Below are 25798 nucleotides of genomic sequence, written 5' to 3' on the forward strand. Positions count from 1 at the left end.
GAAGAGCAAGAACGTAAGCGCTCCGGGAACAAGCCAAGCTTGAGAAAGAAGCGGCCCTCAAGACCGAACGCGAGAGCAAGGAGCGCGCTAAACGCGAAGAACAAGCTGCCCAAGCTGCCCAAGCGGCCACTGCTCAAGCTGCCAAACGAATATCCCAGTCAGGGCCAACATACCTTCCTCCAGGCCTCCAACCTCAGCATGGACAATCAGCGCTACAGTCGCCACATTTCCAGGTTGCTACACCCGTTGTACCGAAAGCCCCAACTCCAGTTCGTCCTCGTCAAACATCCCAACATGGGTCCCATGCTTCTTCTCCGAGATCCCAGCCCGCCGGAACAGATACATCACATACCTCTGTTTCCCCTGGAAATGCTGGCGTGTCGCAATCATCAGGGTCCTCCAGCTCGGTTTCTGCAAAGTCCTTTGGTCCGACACCAATGCTCCATCATCCTCAGCCTTCTGCCCCTATGTCACCCTTGGGCGGAGCCGCCCGCAGCCCTCATTCTTTGGGTTTCAGCTCGATGCCTGCATTGAATGGAGTACCCTCCAGCCTCCCTGGGTTACCGGGAATGACATCACGTATTCCATTGGGCCACGAAATGCCGATGTATCCCAGCCAACAGGGACCTCTGGGAGGACAATTCAGAGGTTTCCCTTCCCCAGATGGTATACCAATGGCTTCAGGGTTAAATGGTACCCGCCCGATTATCCCAAGCCGAGGCTTCCCTCTAGACACCGGTCATGGTTTGCCATTTCATTCGCAGCTGTTAGGACCCAGTCCAATCTCTTCGTCTTCGTCACAGCAACCTCAGATACCTCGGGAAACAAGACGTGGGCAAACACACTCGAGACAAGCGTCATCATCTTTTGAAAGAAGTTCCCTAGAAAACAAACCCCAGAATTTACCAATATCCCGACCAGCCCCTATTCAGCGCCCCGCTAGTACTACCCCTCATAATGCCTCACGAAACGAAACGAAACCCGAACTTTCAGATATTGACGACTTGAGTGCCCAGCTCGGCAGCAGTGCTCTTCTCGACGAGACTGATGTGCCTTTCACTTCTAGTCTAACTCAACCTATCCCCACAAGCTCTCTTCCCGGTGCTCCTGGTGCTGGGAGAATGGTATTTGGAACGTCGCCGTTATTTACCGAATCCCTCGGTTGTAAGTAGATATGCTGCAACCATTCTAATTTACATCCCTGCTACAAAAACTAACAAATATTTCAGCGAAGCATCCAAATTTTCCTCTTGGTCCTGCGGGCTCTGGTAATACTTGGGGTTCACAAACGCCATTCGGAGGCCCCGGATTCCCTGCGGCAACGTCTTGGGGTTCAGTACCGAGCTCAGGTTCGTTTATCTCACCAAGAGATAGTTAATATAACTTACTGACTCGTTGATATAGGATCTGGGTGGTCCAACAACGCGTTCGGCATCATAGGGGGAACACGTCCTCACACTTCGCGACCTGTTACGGTTCGTTTGCTTGTAGCACAGGCTTGTAAGCAACTAAACGCAACCAGCCCAACAAAGGGAAATTCAGGCTTCCATAGCGTGAACCATGTATTGCGACAAGTTGAACAACTAAACCCACCAAATGAGCCTCAAATCACACTTGATGAGCTGTTGGATATCTGTGACACGGAAGGTAACCCACAAAATGGTGGTGGCTCTTTCGTAATCAAGAACGAGACGCGCGGCACCTTCGTTAAATTTGAGCCGGATAGCAATAGCATGTCGTCAGGTCCCAGAGGAAGTGTCGCACCGGGGGATATCGGCAGTCCAGCTGCTAGCATTAGCACTCCAGCATTTGGTGGCGTCGGGGCGACTGGCGGTTCGAGACAATTCCCAGCGCCTCCGAATATTTCTCCACCTACCGGATTCTAAAACTAGGTTCCATTCAATTGAGTATCCCCCTCATAGTGTGGGATTCTGTACAACCAGCGTGGAAAACAGATAAATGCCTTCACTGCAATTGAGAATTGTTTGCTCGTCACTGTTCTCTATTCCCCTCAAGCTAGTTGTTCTTCACTTTTATTCTCCTTCCACAGGATATATGGGTTTAGCGTTTTTACCCTTGCGCTTCGGTTAGCCCTATCCTCAACGCCGAAGCCAACATCGTCCTTCCTCTTCTTTCCCTCTACCATTATTATCAATCTCCGGCCACTAAAGTCCTTTCCCCTTCATTTTTCCTTCTATTCTGCCATTCCGTTCTTCTCTTTTGTCTCAGTTTAATGATCTGGTATTTTCCCTCTTATGTTATTCCTTCGTCCCTTTTTTTTATGTTGTTTCCTACGTGTCGCTGCCTGAGGTACAGCTTTCATGTTATGTACTACACAACCAGGAAGGCACATTATTCAGGCAGGCAGACGGGCAGGTTATGAATAGCAGCAGGCAAGCTGTTAGGGTAGCAATTGTTTTTTTTTTTTTTTTTTTTTTTTTTTTTGTTGTTGTTGATTTTGATATTGATTGTTTGATTACTCAACCGTCGCTTTTATGAAACCTGCAATAGGCTATGGGCGTTGACAGAATTGCAATCCATTTGCTTTATCTACCTCTTTTTTTATCTCAAACTAACTCCTGCATGCGTCCGTCCTACGTGATAAATAAATATTTGCTGGGAGAGAATTGAACCCCGATCATCCCATGAGATGCGAATATCGACGTAGAGGAGTTGAAATAGCTGGAAGGACACGGTCACATGTCAGGAGGTATGGACCTCGGGAACCTTTGTTCTCAAAGCGGAATCAAGAGCCGCAAGCAAACCCTATAAAACCTCACCTTCCCCCGCCCACTTCCTCCACCTCTGTTTTTCAGTTTTTCCCTTTTATAGTTCTTCTATCTTCCCTCTCCAGTCATGCACGGGAGTAGGGGAAATCACTGGCAGGCAGGGCTCAGGCTCGTAACTTAGGCTGGTGAAAGGATAGGGAGCTTGATTGTATGAAACTTGCGGGAGATCCCGCCTCTAGTCTGATTGGAGCGGGGAGCGGCTAGGAAGGCGGTAACTAGCATTTTATTTTGTATGTGTGTGATGCATCCACCTAGGCAACCATCACACAGTAACTGATTAGCGTTTGTGGAACGAATTGTGGAAATACAGGATTTTGCGGGGAGCAGCAGGAGAATTATGGCCGTTCGACGACTCCGGTACCGTGATATGTGCATGTACCGTGCATCTGCTATCCATACACACGGCCTCTTTCTTGAGGGAGGGCACGTCTGGCGGCGGGAGTGGAGCGGGGGGAGGGATATCTTCGAGAGACTGGGTTTGCGATAAACAGTCACTTAACGCGTGAGGATGGCGCCAGGGTGGTTCACCCTGTCGGTGCCATCAGTCCTGCATGCACATTTGAAAGTTGCCTTGCTTTTACGACGGTGACCTTGAATATCCCCTGTTTCCAAATTTGGATGGATCATCAGTAATGAGATTCACGGTTGCAATCCCTTCCGCGCCCCTGAAGAATCCTTGCGTATATATCGATTGATGCCTCCCCGGTATCATTTTGATAGGTTTACCGGGGCTGTTATATTATACTTAACCTAAGCCCCCAACACTAAAAGATTTGATGATTACCATGGGTTGCTAGCTTGGAAAGTAGATATTGATCATTAAACCTACAGAATTTGTATGTAACAATCAAACGGTAACAGGGCAGCAAATGATGCGGCGTTCAGAACAAAAACCAAGGAGCATGAGAAACGAAAGGGACGATACTAAAGCTCATACTCTCTCCAACACTACTGAAAAGGAATAAATAACAATTGGAAAAGGAAAATAATCTGGTATAGCACACACGATCGAGGTTGAACCAGGTGGTCCAAAAAAAAAAAAAGGCAAAAGGGAGCGAGGATAGAAGGGGCGGTTTGGCGCCAGATACATATTTCATCTATTTCATGTACAGTACAAAATAAATAAAGCAGCACCCTGCAAACAGAGTGGAGCAAAAGAAATTTTGAAGAAACCAGAATCCACAAAACAAAACAAAACAAAGTTAAAGTAATGGTAATAGTGTAGTTGATAGTAATAGTATTGATTAATAATAATTTATATCCTCGGTTCCGTCACAATGCCCTCATACTCTCGCGACTTGATATAATCCAGTGTGCGCTGGAAATGGCGCTTCGGATTATCAAGACTGGAGTTTGGCACGCCGTCATTCTGGCTGGTTTCGAGGTTCGAGTGGATGAGTTCGATGAGCCCGTTCAGGTACTTGGTAGTCACGGTCTCATTCCCTTGATCGAAATAATATACGTAGCGGTTCAGAATTTCGACAAAAAGCTCCACGGATACTGCTGTGTCCATGCATGCGTCCGCGACTCGTAGAGCTCTTTGGAGACATTCTAGAACGCGTTTGCCATCACGATATAGCTTTATGAATAGTACATCATGTTAGTCAACAGGCACAAACAGTTGAGCAAAACGGAGTAACAAAAGTCATCATTGGATTGAAATCTTACATCTTTCGCATCTTCGTCCTCTTTCTGCTGGTTCTCAACGGCCCACCAAAGATGACTTGCCAGGTACACCGCACGGCATTGATCTGGCTTCTTCAATAGTTTGCTGCCGTGCAGCGCAGCCTTGGTGATGAGAGTATCATAATTTTCTTTTCCAAATCCCCTCGTTCCGTGCAGTGCGCTCGCGAGAATGCATACAGCTTGGAACTGTGCTCGAGAATCACTTATGGAATCCTCGTAGATAGTGAATGCTTGTGCGAAAAATTCATAGCTGAATTCCTCGAAGCCACACTGGTCAGCCACTTGGCCACAAAGGACGAAGAGGCGAAGAGACAGCTCAGCACATCCGGGATTTACTCGTTGATATAAATTGCTGACGCATTTGTGAATGAATCGGTAGAGTGTGGAGGATTGTGCCTGCCAGTTATCATCATAATGCTCGCGCAGCTTATATTTACGAGCTAGCTTCAAGGAGGAAGTAATTAAAGCAGGGGTAGTGTATCGAATGCGTTCGTTTCCTTCTGAAAAAGCTTTACCTGTCTCTTGCAGGAGCTTTTCGATTGATGGTCAGCACAGATACTACGATACCACATGGGCTAACACTCACCTTGAGCTGAGTGTCATTATCCGGGCCTTGGATGAAGTGGACAAGCCGTGCCAGCCATCCTTGTTCCTCAATTGTCTCTTCCGTCTCTCCTGAGCGCCGTTGTTGCGGAGCACCTGGATAGCCAATAGGCTGTTGCATACCCTCCTTTATTAAAACTCTCAATATCTGTAACACACCGTCCAGGTGTTCCGATGTCGAAATTATTGTCCGGTTTCGTAAAATCCCCCGGGCAATCTCGCCAGCAACAGCTCTTCGTGTGGAGTACGGCTGAGCCGCAAATAGTGGGATATAATTGGGAAGTGAAAGCGCTGTGAAAATGGAAATATATGCACGTATTGGCGCAAGGAGTAGATTTAAGAGATTTGACTGTGCAGCACTGGAATGCAGGTCAGCGGTATCGGCATACTCCAATGTCTTCTTCGTCGCATATTCGAGAACCTGGTCAACGTATTCTATACAAGAGGTTAATGGCGCAACTTGGACAACAAAAGTAGAACAACAACAAAGGCAATCGCATACCTAATCGCGCCGGGTAAATGTTCCTGTCTCTCTCATTAGTTAACGCCATTATCACAGGTTCAAAGCCCAACTTACAGTGCTAGATTCACCAGTGATACCGAGAGAGCTACCGTGTCTTGTATCGGAAGGTTTCTTGTTCTGACTAAGCTCACAACTTGGTCGAAGAATATTTCATAGAGCTTGATAGCGACTGTTAGTTTGGATTTCGATCCAACGTCCTCTTCACCATTGGCAACGGGTGAGAGTTCTTGTTCTCCATTTTCTGTGGCATCTGGTTCCTTGTTGGACTCTGTTGTTGTGTCTTCCTTATCCTCTCCAGAAACTTCCACATTAGCAACAGGTTTTGCTGCTTCATTCTCCTTGGCTAACCGCAATTTTTCCAGCAATCTAGCAGTCGCTTCCTCTTCTGATTGCTTCTTTTTCTCTGGGGTATTGTTATTGTCCGAGTCTCGTGCGGCATAAGAAGATAAACGGTCCATTAAACCTATCACAATTTTCTTCATATCAACATGAGGGTTTAGTCTGGCAATGGCGGAGAGTAGGAGATCAAGAGTATGTAAATGGTATTCGTCTGGGAAGACCTTCGTCATTACTGTAGTATATATCCGGTCAGTAATCGGAACTCTCAATTTTAGCGACGGACGCGTCCTCACCTTCCAGCAGGTACTCCTGCGCCAATACATCACGGCATTGTACAACCTGTTCCAACAGAGGCTGGAGTATTATCGACTTATAAGTTTCCAGATCTACCAATTGGCTCAGTCGCACCAAGTTACTTCCAACCAGGAGCTCCAGCTCTTTCCTCTCCTGTGTCCTGATTTCTCGTTCCCTCGAATGACCCTGGTGTTGTAGCCTCACCCAAAGTTTATTCATCTCCACGAAATTAGTCAGAATGAAACTAATAGAATCTTGTATGTTGCCCTGCGGGCCATCTTCGGTGCCGGTGGGTAGATGATCCTTGGCTTGGCCAGATAGATAATATCGCAGGAATAAACCACGGATTGGATGTTGAACACCTCTGCTCATTTCCATCATATCCTTCATGATTTCCTTGACCGGCGCATCCTCAATGCCCATATAAACAGTTCCGACAGTAATCATAAGATACAGGCGCGGGATGATATTTCCAGCATATTGCACTAGCTCGTACAAATCGGCGAGATGATTGACCGGGTGGTTCTCTTTGAGGTAGACGGATAGATGGCGGAGAGCATCATGAACAGCCATGTACAGTTCGTAGTATTGCTTCGGGCCGAGACTAGGGGTACGGAGTTCGGAAACAAACGTCGACCTGATATTGAGCGATGTCTGTCAGCATGTGAAGCTCTTGGAACTATCTGGTATGGTTCCTTTCTCATTTTGCATTAGTCTACATACCCGCATTTCAACGCATCCATGAGCTTCCCCGGTGTCTCCAGACATCTTCGCATCATATGCGCCTGCTGTCGTACAACCCCGAGGGCATCTTCAAGCAAGCGGCTCTGTTCCTCTGGAACATTGGGCGGGCTCGCCATTGTGGCAGAAGCGGGACCAATCGGTCCGGAGTCTGTCAACTAAGCCCGGGAGTGTAGACCGGGAATAGTTGTAAAGTCCAGTTATGTATTTTGGAATGCGAGCAATAGCAATTGCTCTACAGAGAAACGAAATTCAAAGAGAGTTAATTGTCTTGTAGCAGAGTATCGTTGAGGTCTTTCGTGCTGCCTGGAGTTGGAGATGTTTGCTGGATGTTTGTTCCTGGTTGCTGACAATCCACACTATTCCGGAATGAGGTTCATCATATTTTTATCTTCGGTTGTTTCTGCGGCACAGTACAACATCGACAAATTATTAGGATTTTTAAAGAAATAAATCTAACTACACATTCGATTGCTTTCAGAATTATCAGAACTACCTAGGTGACGATACATATGCCATATGCCATATGACATCCTCCGCTTCCGACAAGACTATACGGTTCTCTGCGATAGTGCTCTCGCACGGGGCTTTGCGCCTATGTAAAAGGCGTATGCATTTGTGACTTCGTCTTATGAAGCGTGGTAACCTTGAAACAGCCTGAATGCATCTCCCATGCGCCGGGGTGTATAAGACATAATAACAATAATAGGCTCTGAGGAAGGAATCAAGGAACATATTGGCTGCCAATATCTCCTTAACACTTCTCTCCAACACTGCCAGTGTTCAACCCCGCGAACCTCATCCTAAACCACCATTTGCTCGCTCACATACCAGCTTGATACCATGGCGATCGATGAGCACCATAAGAGACCAACCGTTCTTTTCTTTGAAGTAAAATTGACGAGTTGAAAGTTACTTTCTGTGCTTTTGGTTCTCTACTGCCTCCACACAATCATCAATTTATGTTATGCTCTATTCAGCACTTGGATTATCCTCTGCGGCTAGTGTTATGCTGGATTTTGCTGCGGAGCGAACCATTCCCGGCTCCAGCTCAGTTATCTTAACCAAGACTGGGGATACGAAACCCATTGACCGCTGTTTGATGGCAGATGATGGCATTTCCAGGTGGACCTGAATACGTTGGTTGAGTGCGTTCTCGGAGGGAGGGAGGGCTCTTGCACTGCCACTGGCCCACTTCCTTTGAATTTCCAAAGCCAACTGGTCGGTACAGGCAGTGGACCTTTGGTCTTCAGGTTGGATGCGCCGAGTGGCAAGTCATTCGTATCTCCTTTTCTGCAGCGCCACCACGTAAACGATTAACCACCCGGCCGAGTATTTCGAAACATTTACCCTATTGGTATCGCACAATAAAGGAAATGCTAGCTATATTAACAGGGGAAAGTAGTGCGAATCCCTCGGATGTTCCAATATCTAAAATCCGGAAGACAAAAATTGTTCCTTATACAGTGATGACGCAGACTGTGGTAGGCACTAACTATAATCTTCTAGTGAAATGATCTAGTATTTGTAAAGATCTCCTTTAATTTCAATCCTAGTTAATGGATGATTACTTTTACATTTAAGCTTCGTCAAATAAAAGAATGAAGAAAACCCCATGATATACATTCCCTAGAAATCTATGCGTTCCTCCCCTTCTTTCAAATTGGAATCATCCAAAGTGGTAGCATGGAAAATGCCTTTCGCACTTTTATTCTCCAGATTTCAAGAAAAAGGCATCATGCGCCGATAAATACCCGCCTTAAACCTATGCATTACAAAGGAAATAAACAAGGGAGGGATAACAAATATATAAATATAGAAATATATATTACTGTCAAAAGCCCGCCACCCAGAGCAACTCACATTGATTTTCAACATCCATCCATTTCATCGGCCGTTAAGTCATCATGCGCATTTGTCCCACTTGCGTCTTAAATTGGAAACCGGCTACTTGGCACTGGTACATGATATGTTCCATTACTCGAGCCTTGTCTCGACAGGGGCAGGTGGGACGGAAGAGGGTAGGGAATTTTGAGCGCTGCGTGCGACGGCTGCGAAAAGCGCCAACCAGTTGGCCGCCTAGGTTGGGGGGCACCGAGTCGCTGGAAAGAGGATGCATATGATGCAGTTAGATATGCATAGGATGCGGTTGGATATGCATAGGATGCGGTTGGATATGCATAGGATGTGGTTGGAGATGCATAGGATGTGGTTGGAGATGCATAGGATGTGGTTGGAGATGCAGATGTCGAAGGGGAAGACGTCGAAGGGTAAGAGGTTATTTGAGGCGGAGAGGCTGGTGGCATAGTCGTCCGTGTGAAGAAGTTTGGCGTTTCACTTGATGTGCTCTGAGTTGATGTTGGTGAAGAAGTCTTAGTTACTGTGACCACGGAGGAGACTGTTTTTGTAACCGGAAAGGGAACTGTGACAAGGAGTCCTGAGGGTGCGGCTGTTGCACTTGTCGTGCCACCACCAACAAGAACGACTGAGTATGACACTTGTCTCGGTTGGATTTGTTGTTGCCCCCTTCGAGATAACGGGAATGAATTTGCTATTGTAGAGAATATCGCCATGAATGATAGTATCGACACGCTGAGTTTCATGGTGAAACCCATTGCAGCCAATTTTCTAGCCAATTTTCTCGGAAAACTAAAGAAATCAGCTAAGATAGACGGCTAAATCGCACTCAACATCGTGGACAAGAGAAATAAAACGGAGATTGCAAAATCTGCCGCAATAAAAGCTCCAAATTCATTTTGCCCCATCGCTAAATTGCAGAGGCTGGGCTGTTGTTATTATCAGTCCCGTACAGAGTAGATGGTAGTGAGATGGCTGGGAACCCAGCCATCGATTATTTCGTATTTCGTTCATTAGTTCACAGTCACATGAAATAGACATGGCGCAATAGTTAGAGATACGGAGTACAGTTCATTCCAATTATCATAAAGAATGGAATTAGAATCCAGTTTCCCAGGGAATTTGGCAACTGTATGATGTGGAAAAATAAAATGGTGTTGACACGAGCGCGGTTGTGATAAGCGTTGGAGGTGGGGATCGGTGCCAAGACGCCGTTGCCAAGCACAACACGTCCAAGACGCCGGCGCAACACGACGCAGATCATCAGTGTTCAGCCACTGGGGCAACAGAGCTTGATCACCACCACCAGCGCCATGCTGGTAGCCGAGGGGACGAACCAATCCAAACCCCCAACATATAGCGCGTACTCGAGAGTAATCGCGATTTGTATGATAGAATATTCCGTGCGCAGTAGTATAGATATATGGAGAGTCCGTCGAACCCAAACGATCGACTAAATAAAGATACGAAGTCTCCGATCTCTCCGCCCCATGAGTGTAAATTGAACTAGTACTACTCCGTACTACTTGTGTGGTCATAACTAGTATGAGTAGATTACATAGAATTTTATTTACAAGTAACCACCTACCCATTAACTATCCCATATAAAATTGAAGAAATTTCCATTTCTCTGAAAACTTGATAGCACATTGTGATTCTTCTTATTGCTTTGCCATCTATTTCGAGAATGGCTGTGGGGAGGTAAATCATTTAACATCTTCAATTTGGGATGGAGAAAGGAGGTCGTTGCGGGGAATGGTTCTCGACGTGGTGGACTACAGCGTAAGTACTTCGTAAAGATGTGGAGAAAAGTCATCAGCCTCCACCTCGAATAACGTCCTTCATCGAAGGGCTAAGTCCTCAACGCGGAGCAAACCACAACCCAGCCCAGCACATGCCCAGCCCGCACATGCTTTATTCGGGTTCCAACTAAGCGCAGTAACCGCAGTCTTCTCTTCAAAAGTCGCAATCGCAAGGTTCCCGTCACCCATCCTCCTATCCCCTGTCAGCTTTCTCACTAGTGTAGGTATTTCTGCCTTAAACCCGTCGTAAAATTTGCTAACTCCGGGTCCCACGACACCTTCTTTCTGTTCAACGCTAACTTCTTCGTGCTTATTTGGAATCCATTGGTGGCTAAACCATGTCTGTTGCCAGGCCTTTTCTTTGGGACTCATCAGCCTGCGAAGTGGATTCGTGGCCACGACATTGCCGCTTACATTACCGGCCAAAAAGCATGGGTGGCATAAAGTCGCTGGGGTAATGGCAGATACTAGATCGTACGTTTGTAATATGGAGGATGTAGAGAAAAACCGTCGGAGTGGCTGGATGCGGATAAATTCAGTGTCATCGGGGCAAATATACGTTCGCAAGAAGGGTGAATATGATACTTCATATGATCCCAACCGTGAACGTGAAGTCTCTGATACATCTGCTCGCGGATCCAGGAGGGAAAAGAGCTTCGTTTTACCATCCATTCCAGTGGTGACAAGTATATGTGGATGTGTTGGATACGATGACGTTATATTGAGAATATAGGAAGTATGAATTGGAAAATATATGTATGGTGCAGGATTTGACACTGATTCGTTGGCATCAGATGGCGATGAGAGACTCCAAACTCCAACAAACCCACTGGCGGTGCCAACAGCGAGGTCGCTCGGTGACAGCCAACAAAAGCAGGTGCAAAGTGTCGATGGTAGTTTGGCTTCAAAAGCAGGAACGTGAACCTGGACTGTAACAGAATGGTTAGCCTTTGAATATCCGTATAGGAGAATGACTTTTGCGAACCATATTCCGTTTCGCTGGTCAACTTCTTTAATTGCACGTCCAAAACTTTTATGCTCCCATCTCCCCATGCACCAGCCAAAATACCGATATTGAGCCGCTCAACAGTATCATCTCCTTCTCGCTTATCCCGGCCCATTGGACACCAGGATAGGCGTCTGATATCGCCAGCATCGGTGCATATTACTTGCCGTAGGCGCGGTTTGACAGCCATATCAAGTTGTTGGACATCGTTATTTTCTTTCGTAGATTCAAAGGACCAAATCTGTATTGCAGATGGATATGGCGGGGAAGGCATAAAAGCCGGAGGTCCTTGAGGCACAAGGTCCAACGATTGTTTCTGCAAACCCAATATTGGGACAGCCACCGCAAGATATTGCGAACCACTCGTGCAGTTTGGTGCCCAAGATACACATTGAATCTTGTTACCCAAATTCAAAATCCACCCTTGGCGAGTTCTTCGCGACTGGGTTGCAGAACCACTCGGTATCCCCGACGCGAGTTCACTTTCAGGTGATAGAGGCTCTTCAGCCCCCACCACCTCGGGGGTTTGCTTACCGAGGTTTTTCGGACGCCCTGGCCTTTCGCCTTTTGGCCTGATTTCACTCCATGACTGCCCAAAGTCCAGCGATTGGCCCACATCCAGCTCATAGACTTTCTGAGATGATGCAGGTCCTATTATCACAGTGTGCTTTTTCGTCCCCGGTCGGGGTATATATCGTTTTCCTTCCACAGCTGTGATGCCCACTGTTTGTTGTCTTTTGCGAAACCGGTCACTGGCATTTTCATCATAATACCAATCCCAGCCAGAGGTCGCCTCCTTTCGCAACATATCACCGCTCACGCCAAAAGCGGCTCCGATTTCATCAATAGTCATGCTGAACGCTTCCCGTAATGTATCACTACTGGGAAATGTCACATCCCTACGTTTTGTCCATCTAACCCTTGTATATACCATGGGCAACAGATCCTCATCGCTAGAACCGAACGTTAATTTCAGATAGGTCACTTTAGCGCCATGGGCTGATGACTTGTAAAGACCTCTTGAATGCGTAGCCATAGGATCCTGTTCATCGACGCGTCCAACTGGCCTTGATCGGGCCTTTCGTGCCTTGTCTGTTTCTTCCAAATCCGACCCCAAAGCAGAAACTATATCATCTTCTTCCACCATGCCTATTCATAAGTAAATATTGATTCCCCCGATCAATCGATTAGTAGCACAGATCTTACGTTCAGCATCATTGTCTTGTTCTTCATATGCTTCATCGTCCCTACGTCGAGTCCCCCTGCGAACCCTCCTCTTTGCACCCCGGCGTCCTGTAGCCACGACATTTGATATTTCGGTTTCTTCTTCCTCGTCGCTGGTTAATTGCTCGGGTTCTGAAGATCCGACCTCAAGCCCAGTAACTGCAAAGACGTCAGTGGTGTATTCTGGAACCGCAGTCCGTCGGCGAGTGGACCTCCTTATTGGCGAGGAAGCCATCAGACAGGCTAGGAGCAGATAAGCGTTGCAGCTGACATTTATTGTTGAAAGAACTGTAATTAAAATAATCGTCAGTCTCCCTCATATCACTAAATTTACATCATTTCTGGGAACGTCCAACTAATCACTATCGTCGAATTGGTAGGGGGGAGTGGTGCATGATTTTCCCTCCGAAATGTTGTCGAAGCTCATAATGAGCCGAAAAACGCCAGTCAGCAAGACCAAACAACATCCATGGATCCCAGTCTCGTAGCCCCTCAGCCCCTCCAACCCCTGATCAATCAAGCATTGCATGCATGCATGACCTTTCCAAGAATTCTTATATCTAGTCGTTCAACATCCCGCAGAGTAGAAGAATTTAGGTAGACAATGAGCAGCGTAATGAATGTCCTTCGTTTTTGGTTCTTTTAGGTGTTACGATTATTTTATTTCAAAATTACCGACACTCTCTCCACCATGTTCAGTCAATTCAAAGGAAGCTTTCAGCCGGGCATCCTTCATAAATATGTATGAAAGACCTTACCCCCTCAAGTGAACACCATTGTTTATGAAGGACAATATGTAAGCTGACTATAGTATAAAACGCTATTAGGCACCACAACTTACGGCTTTTGAGTATGCAGCCGACCCAAATGCTAGAGGCTGCGAAACTAATAGCAAACCCCATAGTTTGCTATTTATCGGCGGGTTGGGTGACGGTTACTCCACCGTGCCATATCTCAACGATATCACCACAGCTCTCGAAGCTGAGAAATGGTCTGTGTTCTCAGTAGAACTCACCTCATCATACAAGGGATGGGGTTTGAGCAATCTAGACAGTGACGTTGACGAGATTGGCAAATGTGTCGAGTACGTGAAGGGGTACAAATCCGCCAGTGAGCAAGAACCTGGCAAGATTGTGATCATGGGCCATTCTACTGGAAGCCAGGATGTGCTTCATTACCTCTATTCCCAAAATCCAGGGCCGGAAGCTACGACTCCAAGACCCCCAGTGGACGGAGCTATTATGCAAGCTCCTGTTTCTGATCGAGAAGCCATACTCAATATCGTAAAATCGGGAAATGATCAAGACACCCCGGCGGAGCTGACTCAAATATATAACAATCTCATCTCCATGGCGAAGAGCGAAAAGACCCTTGGGGGGAAGGATGTCATCTTGCCAATTTGGATGGTAGGGAAGGTATACATACCTGACACTGCCGTCTCTGCTACAAGATTCCTTAGTTTGGCAAGTCCAGATAGCCCGGAAGCTCCAGGGGAAGATGATCTGTTTAGCTCTGATCTTACAGATGCTAGACTTCAAGAGACGTTTGGTATGATTTCGTCTAAGGGCCTGTTGAAGAAGTCACTTCTTGTTATTCCGGGCGGCGATGATGAATATGTGGCTCCGTGGATTGATAAGGAAAAGCTATTGGAAAGATGGAAGGCCGCAACGACGAAAAACTCGAAAAATCCACACATCTGGTCCACAGATAGTGCCATAATTGTTGGAGCTAAGCATTCGCCGAGCGGGCCTGATCAAGCTCAACCGCGCAAGGATTTGGTTTCAAGGGTTAAAGCTTTTTTGGCCGATATTGAGAGACAGAACTGATATTTTCTAAGATGAATATCTGCACCACTAGAGAAGCTGTGAAAGTTGATCTTTCCAGAGTGTTAGGGCCAATAAATTACCGCAGGAATCCACTTAGATTCATGTAGTTCTTTCATGGCATATTGAATAGTGCCTCAACCATGGTTTTTAAAGCAGAAAAAAAAAAATTGTATTCTAAGCAACGGGATAATATATATAACAGTGGAATTATGTGAAGGGTATGAGCAATCACTACAATATGTTGGAGACATTCAACCTGGACCTAAACCCATTTGCGCCCCTAAGTCTTAACAAGAAAGGCCCATCATCAGTTTCCTACTATCTGCTGCGTGGATATACAAAAGAGGCGTTATTGCCTCGACCCTGCGTCAACCGGGAAAGGCAAAAGAAAGAGCAAGGATCAAATGCAAGAAGCTGATTAGACCTTCAGCCAAAGTGTGAGGACCCCCTTTAAGTATTCTACGATCTCGTCCCCTCCAAGCTTGCTCTCGCCATAAAGACGATCAACAAATGTGATGGGGCATTCCTCGACCTTGAACCCCATGGCCTTAGCACGAACCATCATTTCCATTTGGAAAGTATACCCTTTGCTCTCCGTGCTTTTAATAACCTTCTCAAGAACGGGCTTCTTATATAATCGGAAACTTCCAGTCAGATCGCTGACACCGGGCATCAACATCACGTCCGCAATCAAGTTGGCTCCGCGAGAGGTGAGCTTGCGGACCAGATCCCAGCCATACACTCCACCACGCAGATTCCCACGAGATGCATATCTAGTCCCTGTAACAATGTCGCAGTTCGTTTCCTTCTGTATTTTGATCATTTCGGGGATAAATTTAGGGTGGTGGCTAAAATCGGCGTCCATGATGATGACGAAGTTACCTGAGACCGATTTCAAGCCATGGACATATGCGGTTCCGAGACCTAGCTTCCCTTCACGGGGCCTCAGAACGATGTGCTCCGGTCCCCAAAGTGATTGAAGCTGTTTTGCGACTTCTAATGTTCCATCTGGAGATCCATCATCGACTATGATCACCTCCCAATCTAGTTTACTAAAAGAAGGATAAAAGACAAAATTAGCTTCACACCGAGAAATTGCTAAGCACATAGGAGATTCCTACTTCTCTCTAAATGTCCTCTCAATCAGCCAGCAGATTATGGGTAGGTTCTTGCGTTCATTGTAGGTAGGGAGAATGACGGAGTATTTGTTGTTCTGTGAAGACATGGTGGTGTTTCGTCGACGAGAGCAAGGGGTATCGTAAAATTGGGAGACCAAATTCTGGTCCACGACTTGGAGGGTTGGACGGTACCGAGGGCCACGGGTGGGCATGCGGAACTCTGCTGTCTAATGGCTAAAGAGCAATGGAGACATCTAGAAAAGAGCAATAGGAACTTGGTGATGGCTAGTAAAAAGACATGGGTGATGCTGATTCCGTTTTAGGGTAAGGGCGGGCTGCTTGGTCCATCCCCTTTGAGCTTATTGTGGCGGATGTAGTTAAAGCTTGTGAAAACAAAATATTGCCAAGACTGAGGAACATATGAAATTTAAAGGCCTGATTTAAAATATAAATTCTTTGAAAGGGTAATATTTCTTCATTATATTTTTAATTAAAATAATACAGAATTGAGGAACTTATTTTAGAAATATAGGACTTTTTAATCTCCTGATGTGGCAATCTGGCCTTCAAATTTTGTAATTTTGTATGTTCGTCTAGTCTTGGTAATATTATCAACGTGGTTCACCGCCTGGCAGAATTCTGAACTTCTCAACCTCTCATTTTCCTCATTCCCCGTTTAGAGTTATTGTGTATTGGGAAGCAATTACCCAGCAGCAAGTTGTAAGCTCGCAGCGCAATGGACAGCCCAGGGGCTAAACATCGCAGTGCTCCAGTCAAGGGTACAGTACACAATATCCTGTCATCACCCTACATTATCAAGGGATATATTGCTGAGAGAAATGAATGCTCCATAGCTACCCGGCCACGGAGCTCCACCAAAGGGCCCCTAGATGTTCCAGATGAGTACGATCCAATCTGCTCCGTACTTCCACTCCATCTTCCAAGAACACCAGGCTAAGAAAAAGATGAACCAAGCTCTACTACAGCTGCTACCGTATCTCCGAACCAACCGAATTCCTTCAATCTTCCAAGTCGCTCAAGGGCATCTCCGAATTCCCCGCATCGTTCACTATCCACGTTTTCAACTATAGATACCATATCAGTTCCTGTGGATATCAACCTATCATACCTCCTGCGTCCCGACATTTACCATCCCCTCTCGCTATTGGATATATCACCGGCTTTCCGTTCGGATATCCCTACGCCTGCTCCGAATGAACCTTTATCTACTTCCCTAGCTACCCTTGATAATCTCTTGAATACTGGCCACTTCCTTCTTGCAGCTCATTTCTCAGCAGCGATTCTGTCATCACCCGTGGTGGCCCACAACGACCACCATACGATATTTTCTCTCTTGTACATCCGACTTGCATGCTTAGAGCTGACCGGAAATACCCTTCTAGCAGCGCAGGAAGCGAAAGCGCTGGAGGATCTAAGTTCTGCGTTTTACATTGTCGATACCAAGCCGGAAAACGAGATGACAGCCAATGACACTGTTCCAGATGATCAAACTCGACATATTGTACCATGGCCTCTTCGTGTTCTTGCAGCGAGGTTACAAAGTATTGGATTCGGCGACTCAAGACGAGGTATTGCTGCCTTATACGAGCTTGGATTAGAAGCTAGAAAATATCTATCGCGCCAAGTACTTGCGGGGGATGAAAGGGATATTTGGAAAACTAGGTTGGCAGATTTGGGGATCAGAGTTGTGAATTCGTTAATAGAAATGAACGACTTAGACGCTGCGCGAAGGTCACTCGCAAACTTAAAAGCCCCACCCAAGGAGCAAGCTTTAACGACCACACGGATGGTGCTGTTATATCTCAAAGTTGGGGATGTTGAAACTGCTCGAAAACTTCTAGATAATACTCCAATCGAAGCGGATGGGGCTTTGCACTGTCTGTTAGATATGGCGGAAGGTCGATATGAGGAGGCAGCTGCGGGGTGGGAGGCCCTTCGCGCAAGCCACATTGGACATGAGGATGCAGCTCTGATCATACAAAATCTCGCTGTGTGCTTATTATATACAGGAAAGCTAAATGAGGTAAGTTAGTCTTTGACTCTATGATTAGGGGTGATGACAGAACCTGATTTTATTACATCTCTATATAGTCCCGCGACCTCCTTGAATCGTTGGTAAACAACAATTATTCTTTTCAAAGTCTCACGTTCAATCTGGCAACGATATATGAACTATGTTCTGAAAAGTCTAGGCTTCTCAAATCCAACTTGACTGAAAGGATAGCCCAGCAGCCGCCGTCAAGATATCGGAATTGGGAAAAGCCGAATACGGACTTCAAGATATAAAAACGCCTTTTGCCGTAGAGAATAATTCCTTATTTGCCAATTATGTTACAGTGTCAGGATATTCTGCTCACAAAAATCTACGCTTGTTGTACCATCATATATAAATACAATTCAATACCTACCTTAACACCGAAACTCCGCGCTTATGCGTCTAAAGGAAAGGCTTTCACAGACGGCAACTTGGCTGCAGATGACAGGTGCATTACCTTCCCGATCATGCCCGCGGCAGCCCAAATGTATATATCGTCAAAACAAAGTCCATTCTCATGGACTGTTACTTTTTGGATTCAACATTTGGCTTCCTAGCCCTTATCAGAACTTTATCACCCTCTCTCTTCCATCCCAAACCCTCCTTTTCCACCAGCGCTTCCCATGTCCAACCTTCATTTTCGCCGGCGCAGCATTCCACCAAATAATTCACGTCCACCGACAGATATGCTCTCCCGACTGCCTTTAACGCTCGCCTGCGCACACTGTCTACCACCCAATTCAACAACGCTTTTGTATAGGCATTCTGGTTCCGTTTAGTTCTCCAAAATAACACCCAGTCGTCATGCATTATTCCTCTAAGAATACAGTCGACAGAATTATTACGATACCCGAATACTGCCTTTGCACGTGCCCGGAGCTGATATGCAGCCGACATATCGTCTTGTCGACAGGCATAGTCCAGGATCAAGTACGTCGTAAACTCGTGCAGCTCAGAGGGGTCCAGTGGATTGGTAGACGAGTGAAGGTGTTTCAGCAGGCGCTGCAACGGGGGGTAGTATGACGGTGGGTGCTGAGCCAGGATTGATACGCGTATGCAGAATATGTGGACGCGCTGGGAGAATGCGATGGGCGTTTTGGAGCTCGTTGCTAGAACGGCTTCCCGCAGTTTACGGAGCGAAAGAAGGAGAATAGAAAGTTCTTCAGCTGGTGTTGGATGCTGCTCTGATGGAACTGTGCTTTTGGTCGCCGCTGTTGGGGCAGCGGGTTTGATGGGTGGTTTTGGTGATCGGGACCGAGATCTAGCTCTAGATGCTGGCCTTATAGGTATAGGAACTGGAGGGTTCTTGGTTGGGTCTTCAGAGCGGTTTCTTGGAAGGGAGCTGAACGCGGCATCAAGGTTCCCGGAGTGGACATTGCAAAAGTGCACATATCTGTCCACAATCTTCTTATAGTACTGTTCTTGGGCCTTGGGATCTAGGAGTCTGCATAATACGTGAGTTGGTCAATGCTGGCCATGAAAGGGAAAAACTATATTCCCCCGCCCTTGAGCATTTTGTACACAAAACCTACTTCGTATCTCCCTTTGACGTAAACCCAACCTGGCTAAGCGAATCTGCGGCCGTCTTATTTCCTCTGGGAGTAGGCTTTGATGGCCGCAACGTATCCTCCATTAGGAATTTCAGAAAGCAACCTCTGTTTGACTTGTAGTGAAGCACGATTCGGTCATGGTTCCGCCATCTAGCCTCCAGCCTCTGGTTTCGCGATGCCTGTTTGTGTCTGGAATTTCTTCGCGAAGGGAAGCTTCGAACCTAAGCCCCTCCTCCAAGTCCCTCGTGTTTGTCCTGTTTGCATACGGTTCAAGTTCTCAACAACTCAAACAAACATCCTAGATTCATGGCAGCGGGCAATGTTTGTGTCTAAAAGGAGGAAGTCAAACGCCAGCTCGCAAGAGAACCACAGGCATCATTCCCGCGTGACAATTGACAAGTTTGTTACGGAGAAAGCAACGGACACAGCCGCAAAGATAGCATACAAGGCACGCCGGACGATTCATTGGGATGACTTGGAACATTGGCAACGGGATAACCACCTCATCCACACGGGATATCGGCCAGCATCCCGGTCTTTCATGGTGTCATTTCATTCATTGGGATATGTGCATAACGAAACCGTGAATATCTACACCCACCTGCTGCCAGCCATATCATCAGTACCATTTGCCTTTTACCTATACAAAGCCATTTCCGCACGATATGATAGCGCTACGCATGGTGACGTGCTCGTGTTTAGCTGCTTCTTTGCCGGGACCGCTTTCTGTCTTGGTATGAGTTCCATTTACCACACGATATCCAACCATTCTCCCGCAGTCGCGCGAATTGGAAACGCGATGGACTACATTGGCATCGTCGGCTTGATCACAGGCAGTTTTATCCCAAGCGTATATTATGGCTTCTACTGCATGTCCAGATTCAAGAAAATATATTGGACAATGATATTGCTGATCGGGGCTGGGTGCACTGTCATCTCGATCATGCCACGCTTTAGAACTCCTCCCTGGCGGCCGTTCCGTGCTGGCATGTATGTTTCCATGGGACTCTCCGCCGTCTTCCCGGTGCTACATGGTGTATCGATCTTTGGGGTGGAACTGATGTTGAAGCAAATCGGTCTATTCTGGCTCGTGTTGCAGGGCGCTTTGTATATAATCGGAGCGGCTGTATATGCTGCGCGAGTGCCCGAGCGATGGTATCCTGGCGGGTTTGATGTCCTAGGCAGCTCTCATCAGATATTCCACGTCCTTGTTGTTTTGGCAGCGATCTCACATTTGACCGGCCTTCTGCAAGCGTTTGACTATCGGCATAGCGGTTTAGCGTTATCATGTTTATAATTTTTTTGAGAAAAGCAGCTCATAATATACTAGTTATGTGTTTTATACCAAATTTTTCTGGGGCGCCTTGATATAGCCGAATTTAAGTTTCAACCAGGAACCCAGAACCTGATGCTAACCGTCGGCAAAATTCCGTGATTTCAACTCCAATTCCCATACTCCTCGTAACCGGAACCGAGCACTCTCTAATCGTGCTTTGTATATGCCTCTCCGGTCGTTTGCCAGTGTCGGAAGCGGAAATTGGCTGTTCCTCGGCTGCCAGCACTTCCAGGCTAATTGTAATCCCCCGCTGAACACAGGCCTACATAACTAACAAATTGCCGGTTAACTTTGCCTATTCTTTTGGTACCTGCAATAGTATTTACTGTTTCTCTTTTTCGGTTGTTTTTAAGACATTGATTGTTATTCTCTTCTGAGTATTGCCTTTAGGGCACACATCCATGGGCTATCTTCCCTAACCAAGTCCACCCAGCTTACAATGGCCCCTCAAGACCGTATTGCACAGGTGTCCTCCCATCTTAATTACCCACAGGGTCTGCTTGCTGGCCAAATTGCCATTATCACTGGCGCTGGTCAGGGTGTTGGTGCTGAAGCTGCCCGCCTGTTTGCCAACGAGGGAGCGAAAGTGGTTGTTGCAGATCTTGATGCCAGTTAGTAGAAATCCTCCACACGCCGCGTCCTAATGTTTGCATGAAATTTCCGAGTAAAGAGCTTTTTCTGGGTTTTTTTAGAGAAAACAGAAGCTGATTCCGTCTACAACTGCACACAGAGAAAGCAGAGGCTGTTGTGAAATCGATCAACGATGCCTCGCCTGGACGAGCCATTGCCGTAGTTGGCGATGTGACGGACCCCACATATGTGAAAAGGGTCGTGCAAAAAGCTGCCGAATTTGGCAACGGGAAGATTCATATTATTGTTAATAACGCTGGGTATACGTGGGATGGCGTTATTCATAAAGTTCGTGGTATATATATACATAGATAGATACGGCCCCCTTACAGGGATACGTATGACCTCGGCTGACTTACAGTACTAGCTCTCGGATAAGCAATGGGAGGCCATGATAGCTGTCCACGCCACTGCACCCTTCAAACTGGTCCAAGCCGCGGCTCCATACTTCAGAGTAAAAGACGGTGCTGACAGAGTCATCGTGAACATCAGCAGTACCAGTGGCATCCACGGAAACCCGTAGGTCTTAACCTTTCCCCGGCCCAGCCAATTTTCTTCCTTTTCCTCGACCGCCATAACTAAAAATAACACAACAGGGGCCAAGTTAACTACGCCGTCGGCAAGGCTGGTATGGTCGGCCTCACCAAAACAATCGCGAAGGAATGGGGTCCCCAATTCGGTGTCCGCGCCAACACGATTGCTTTTGGCTTGGTGCTAACACGGCTGACTGCGGCCAAGGAGGCTGGCGCCTTTATCACAACGCCTGATGGTGAAAAGGTCGTTCTCGGTATACCTTCAGCCCAGTTGGCGGCGAGGGCTGGAAGCGATGAGAAGGATAAGTATCCTGATATCCCGTTGAGAAGAGTGGCAACTCCCACGGAAGCAGCGAGGTCGATTTTGGCAGTTGTGAGCCCCCTGCTGAGCTATGTTAACGGGCAAACTATCATGGTTACAGGAGGGCGGAATATGTAAGTTGGGGTTGGGGGAGGTAGTGATGATGAGTGGCTTCGTCTTTACCATTGTCTTTAGTCTATTTTTTTTTTTTTAAAAAAAAAAAAAAAAAAAAAAATTATTTTCTTTATTCATTGGGAAATGGTATGGTACTTAGACGCGCATGCAGATTTTCATTCAAGACCAATGGTGTGTGGTCGTTACTGCTTAAATTATCCTGCCGTCATCTGAGTCTGAGTCGAGAGCAAGGCCTACAAATCACTGTGGATCCCGTTGGAGATTCTGTCTAATTGCATGAGCGTGTACTCTGTGTGCATGTGCGATATGTACACAGTCGTGCCACGTATCGGAGCATGAACGTGCACCACTTCGAACGGTATCTTATCAGACCGCCGTGAACAGAAACAGCTGGAGCAATCCATGCAATTGCAGGATGAATTATGAGACTTCTGTGAGTGGATAGGCATAGAAAAGCCCCTATTCATTGACGATAAGCTTTGCTGGTTACAATGCAGTGTTTATTCCGAGATACTTGCGGGTAGCGGCGCTGTTGCGCATGAATACATGGAATCTATCAAATTATTGATGAGATATATAAAGCCAAGTATATCCATGTAATAAGCTGTCCAGACGTGTATGTATATATTGTAAATAGGGAAAATAGCCCTCTGGTTGTAAAGTGTAATATCGAAAGATAAAAGAAGAATCGAGTTGGGTATCAGGGTGACAAGACGAGTACAGGAGCAAGCAAGATATGAAATGGAGAATATCGGACAAAAGTGAGAATATAAAAAAGGCAAATTGCTGGCCACCTCGGGTTCGAACAAGAAACACCAAACGCCGTAAATATATGCCAAAAGATAGGAGCCACCAAAGCGAAGAACGAAAAACGAAGATAAAAAATAAAAAATAAAACTCCTCTATATAGCCATGCCAGTAGAACATAAAACTCCTGAAGGATGTCCTGTCTGTATTTTCGTTTTGTTGCGGTGCGCGAATCCAACGCCAAAATAGAGTATTTCGCTTCCCGGTAGACAAGACAACATCTCACCAAACTTTGTACAGCTCTGCTATGCGCAAACAAGCGAAGGATATGTTATTACAGGGCGTAGAAGAAAAATTGCTTCCAAGGAGTAAACAATCGAAGGACAAATCCGGGCAACAAAGACTTGAGGGGAAAAAAAAGAGCGAAACATGTAGACGGATGCAAAGTAAGTAAAAAATAGAAACAGTTTCCAAGAGAAGGTACTCCAAGAGGGATTCCAATTCGGATAATAATTGACATTCCACGGAAAATAGAGGAAATCCGCATGTCCATCAGGTGTCCAGTGGATAAAATCCCGTAACAGTTGTCGGTTCCTGCGGCATACGAAACGTAGTAGGGTATAAAATTCCCAAGGGTTGTTCCAAAAGGTACGAAATCCTGCACTTGTGGGGATTTTTCGTCGTTGCATGAGATTCGTTCCGTTATCTTGTATTAAAAATTTTAAATAAGTTGTAATTGTCCAAAGCGAATGGAATGAAAAAAAAAAAAAAATAGTCAAGATGTAGTAGATCCTGCCTCAATATACGGCAATGACGGGTTCCACAGGATGTTGTCGTGCAAGATTCTTCTCAGCAATGTCGCTGAAAGGAATGAAAGATCCCCAGAAGTTGGGAACCATTGGAGGCACATATCTGAATTGGCTTGGTGCTTGGCTGTAAGGTGCATACTCAGATGAAGACGATGAAGATGACGATATGGAGGAGCCGTCGTCGTCGTCGTCGGAGAGAGAAGTATCAGAAACAGCTGACATTGAATATTGGGTTTCGACAGGCTCTGCTGGAAGAGAGACCGGATAAGGAACAAAATTGGCAGGACTATAGGAATCCTTTTGGTATTGATAACTCTGGCAAGGTGGTGTTGGTGCCATGGACAAAGGAGATCCAGACCGAAGAGTGAATCTTGGACACTCAACAATCAATTTGCGCAGCTCCGATATTGAAATTCGTTTTTGGGGATCGCATTCAAAAATACGCCTTAGAATAGAGTTGAGTTCGGGTGACAGAGGTAAAATTGTCCTCAGAAATTGTGGGTCCTTAAGAAAGGCACGGAAAGTAGAATCTTCGGTTGAAGCTCTTTTCCAAGGATTCCGCCCACAAGATAAATTAACCAAGATGACTCCAAGGCTCCATACGTCATTGGGTGCAGAAGCATATGGCCGTGGAGTAGATTGCTGGCATTCTGCGTCACCGTCAGATCAAGTGCAAGATAGAAAGTAGTGTTCGTATCGAGATAAGGGAAAATATCAAAAAGTAATGAGTGCTAAAAATTACCTGGTGACATATAGAACGTTGAACCACATCCGAAGTCCGATGTATAGTAATCGGTTGTAGCAAGGCCGAAGTCGGCCAGCTTTACCGTCATTCCATGATCTGTGACCAAAATATTCTCTGGTTTAAGGTCCCGGTGGTAGATTCCAATGGAGTGACAGTACTGCACAGCATCCAAAATCTGGAGAAAAGCACGTTTGGCAAGGAAATCGTTTCCAACAAACTGGCCTTTGTCAGTAATGTTGGAGAAAAGATCGCCCTCCGGGCAAAACTCAATAACAACAAAAGTACAATCAAGAGAATCCATTATGCGGACCAAAGAAACCACATTGGGATGTTGACTGGCCAAATGATGGAGCTTGATTTCCCGCTGCTGAAATTTCCGTTGTCTAGGGTCCAGACCTGCTTTGTTGAGGGCTTTAACCGCGTACGGCACATGGGTATGGATGTCGATAGCGGAATACACAACACCATACGCACCTACCCCAAGAACGCTTGTAAGTTCTAGCCGGTTGGCGAGTAGCAAACCGAGCCTATCCTCTGGGACATCGCATATTGTAACGGGCGGAGGCGATTGTGGTGGTGTAGGTAACATTGTGGGGTACATTTATACCTCCCGAAGTTGGGGTTTTAAGGTGTGCAGCAAACAACAAACGGTATTGCAACGTCAATTTCCCAGGACAAGTCAAATCCGGAGTCCAAAGGGTAATTGGGGATCCTGATCCTTAATATATAGTATGAAACGAAATCGCCCGTAGTCCAAAAGATATTTCAAAGGAATGATTCGGGCAATGTTGCCCAGCTAAAAAATATGCGCAACCAAAACAACGAGGATGAAAGGGAGTTTTCGAGGAGGAAGAGGACGAGGATAATTAAATGGAGAGAGAGGTTGTAAGTAATATGAAGTCGAAGATTAAGTAGAAGAAAGGAAGGAGAGCGAAGGCTGGTGATATGGAAGAAGGGGACGGGAAAAAAGGAGCGAACTTTGAGGATAAGTAAAATGTTGATAACGATCGAAGCTTCGTTGACGATGGAAGGCGACAACGGTGGTATGATGCGAGTTCAAGCTTCGCATCCGGTTTAGCCTGGGCCCATCACGATTCAAAGATAATTCAACCATATCCACAATGACACGGCCCATGCACTTAAAACTC

General features: G+C 46.3%; 11 protein-coding genes across 11 annotated transcripts; 6 read left to right on the plus strand and 5 right to left on the minus strand.

Annotated features, from left to right (window-relative positions):
• Positions 1 to 521: 521 nt before the first annotated feature.
• HCAG_00109 (predicted protein) lies at positions 522 to 1886 on the plus strand (the record flags this gene model as incomplete). The annotated part of the gene is made up of 4 exons (XM_001543013.1): positions 522 to 1164; positions 1230 to 1349; positions 1405 to 1500; positions 1543 to 1886. The coding sequence occupies 4 exons, from the start codon at positions 522 to 524 to the stop codon at positions 1884 to 1886; spliced, it is 1203 nt and encodes a 400-aa protein (XP_001543063.1).
• A 1240-nt stretch (positions 1887 to 3126) lies between these two features.
• HCAG_00110 (predicted protein) lies at positions 3127 to 3276 on the plus strand (the record flags this gene model as incomplete). The annotated part of the gene is made up of 1 exon (XM_001543014.1): positions 3127 to 3276. The coding sequence occupies one exon, from the start codon at positions 3127 to 3129 to the stop codon at positions 3274 to 3276; it is 150 nt and encodes a 49-aa protein (XP_001543064.1).
• A 768-nt stretch (positions 3277 to 4044) lies between these two features.
• Positions 4045 to 7094, minus strand: HCAG_00111 (conserved hypothetical protein; the record flags this gene model as incomplete). Its single annotated transcript, XM_001543015.1, has 7 exons — positions 4045 to 4368; positions 4458 to 5006; positions 5062 to 5513; positions 5581 to 5603; positions 5656 to 6172; positions 6234 to 6871; positions 6958 to 7094. The coding sequence occupies 7 exons, from the start codon at positions 7092 to 7094 to the stop codon at positions 4045 to 4047; spliced, it is 2640 nt and encodes an 879-aa protein (XP_001543065.1).
• A 3579-nt stretch (positions 7095 to 10673) lies between these two features.
• On the minus strand, positions 10674 to 13099 carry HCAG_00112 (predicted protein; the record flags this gene model as incomplete). Its single annotated transcript, XM_001543016.1, has 3 exons — positions 10674 to 11563; positions 11704 to 12789; positions 12847 to 13099. 3 exons carry the CDS (start codon positions 13097 to 13099, stop codon positions 10674 to 10676), a joined length of 2229 nt encoding a protein of 742 aa, XP_001543066.1.
• A 369-nt stretch (positions 13100 to 13468) lies between these two features.
• On the plus strand, positions 13469 to 14690 carry HCAG_00113 (conserved hypothetical protein; the record flags this gene model as incomplete). Its single annotated transcript, XM_001543017.1, has 4 exons — positions 13469 to 13477; positions 13616 to 13660; positions 13692 to 13714; positions 13769 to 14690. 4 exons carry the CDS (start codon positions 13469 to 13471, stop codon positions 14688 to 14690), a joined length of 999 nt encoding a protein of 332 aa, XP_001543067.1.
• A 418-nt stretch (positions 14691 to 15108) lies between these two features.
• On the minus strand, positions 15109 to 15915 carry HCAG_00114 (dolichol-phosphate mannosyltransferase; the record flags this gene model as incomplete). The annotated part of the gene is made up of 2 exons (XM_001543018.1): positions 15109 to 15742; positions 15812 to 15915. 2 exons carry the CDS (start codon positions 15913 to 15915, stop codon positions 15109 to 15111), a joined length of 738 nt encoding a protein of 245 aa, XP_001543068.1.
• A 629-nt stretch (positions 15916 to 16544) lies between these two features.
• Positions 16545 to 18115, plus strand: HCAG_00115 (predicted protein; the record flags this gene model as incomplete). Its single annotated transcript, XM_001543019.1, has 3 exons — positions 16545 to 16730; positions 17220 to 17852; positions 17921 to 18115. The coding sequence occupies 3 exons, from the start codon at positions 16545 to 16547 to the stop codon at positions 18113 to 18115; spliced, it is 1014 nt and encodes a 337-aa protein (XP_001543069.1).
• Positions 18116 to 18389: 274 nt separating this feature from the next.
• HCAG_00116 (conserved hypothetical protein) lies at positions 18390 to 19497 on the minus strand (the record flags this gene model as incomplete). Its single annotated transcript, XM_001543020.1, has 2 exons — positions 18390 to 19308; positions 19397 to 19497. 2 exons carry the CDS (start codon positions 19495 to 19497, stop codon positions 18390 to 18392), a joined length of 1020 nt encoding a protein of 339 aa, XP_001543070.1.
• A 458-nt stretch (positions 19498 to 19955) lies between these two features.
• On the plus strand, positions 19956 to 20711 carry HCAG_00117 (conserved hypothetical protein; the record flags this gene model as incomplete). The annotated part of the gene is made up of 1 exon (XM_001543021.1): positions 19956 to 20711. The coding sequence occupies one exon, from the start codon at positions 19956 to 19958 to the stop codon at positions 20709 to 20711; it is 756 nt and encodes a 251-aa protein (XP_001543071.1).
• A 478-nt stretch (positions 20712 to 21189) lies between these two features.
• HCAG_00118 (conserved hypothetical protein) lies at positions 21190 to 23009 on the plus strand (the record flags this gene model as incomplete). The annotated part of the gene is made up of 6 exons (XM_001543022.1): positions 21190 to 21361; positions 21696 to 21718; positions 21748 to 21899; positions 21977 to 22348; positions 22501 to 22520; positions 22987 to 23009. 6 exons carry the CDS (start codon positions 21190 to 21192, stop codon positions 23007 to 23009), a joined length of 762 nt encoding a protein of 253 aa, XP_001543072.1.
• Positions 23010 to 23893: 884 nt separating this feature from the next.
• On the minus strand, positions 23894 to 25251 carry HCAG_00119 (conserved hypothetical protein; the record flags this gene model as incomplete). The annotated part of the gene is made up of 3 exons (XM_001543023.1): positions 23894 to 24555; positions 24648 to 24867; positions 25129 to 25251. 3 exons carry the CDS (start codon positions 25249 to 25251, stop codon positions 23894 to 23896), a joined length of 1005 nt encoding a protein of 334 aa, XP_001543073.1.
• Positions 25252 to 25798: the final 547 nt, after the last annotated feature.

Source organism: Histoplasma capsulatum, genomic scaffold (genome assembly GCF_000149585.1).
Source record: "Histoplasma capsulatum NAm1 scaffold_1 genomic scaffold, whole genome shotgun sequence".
Lineage (NCBI taxonomy): Eukaryota > Fungi > Ascomycota > Eurotiomycetes > Onygenales > Ajellomycetaceae > Histoplasma > Histoplasma mississippiense.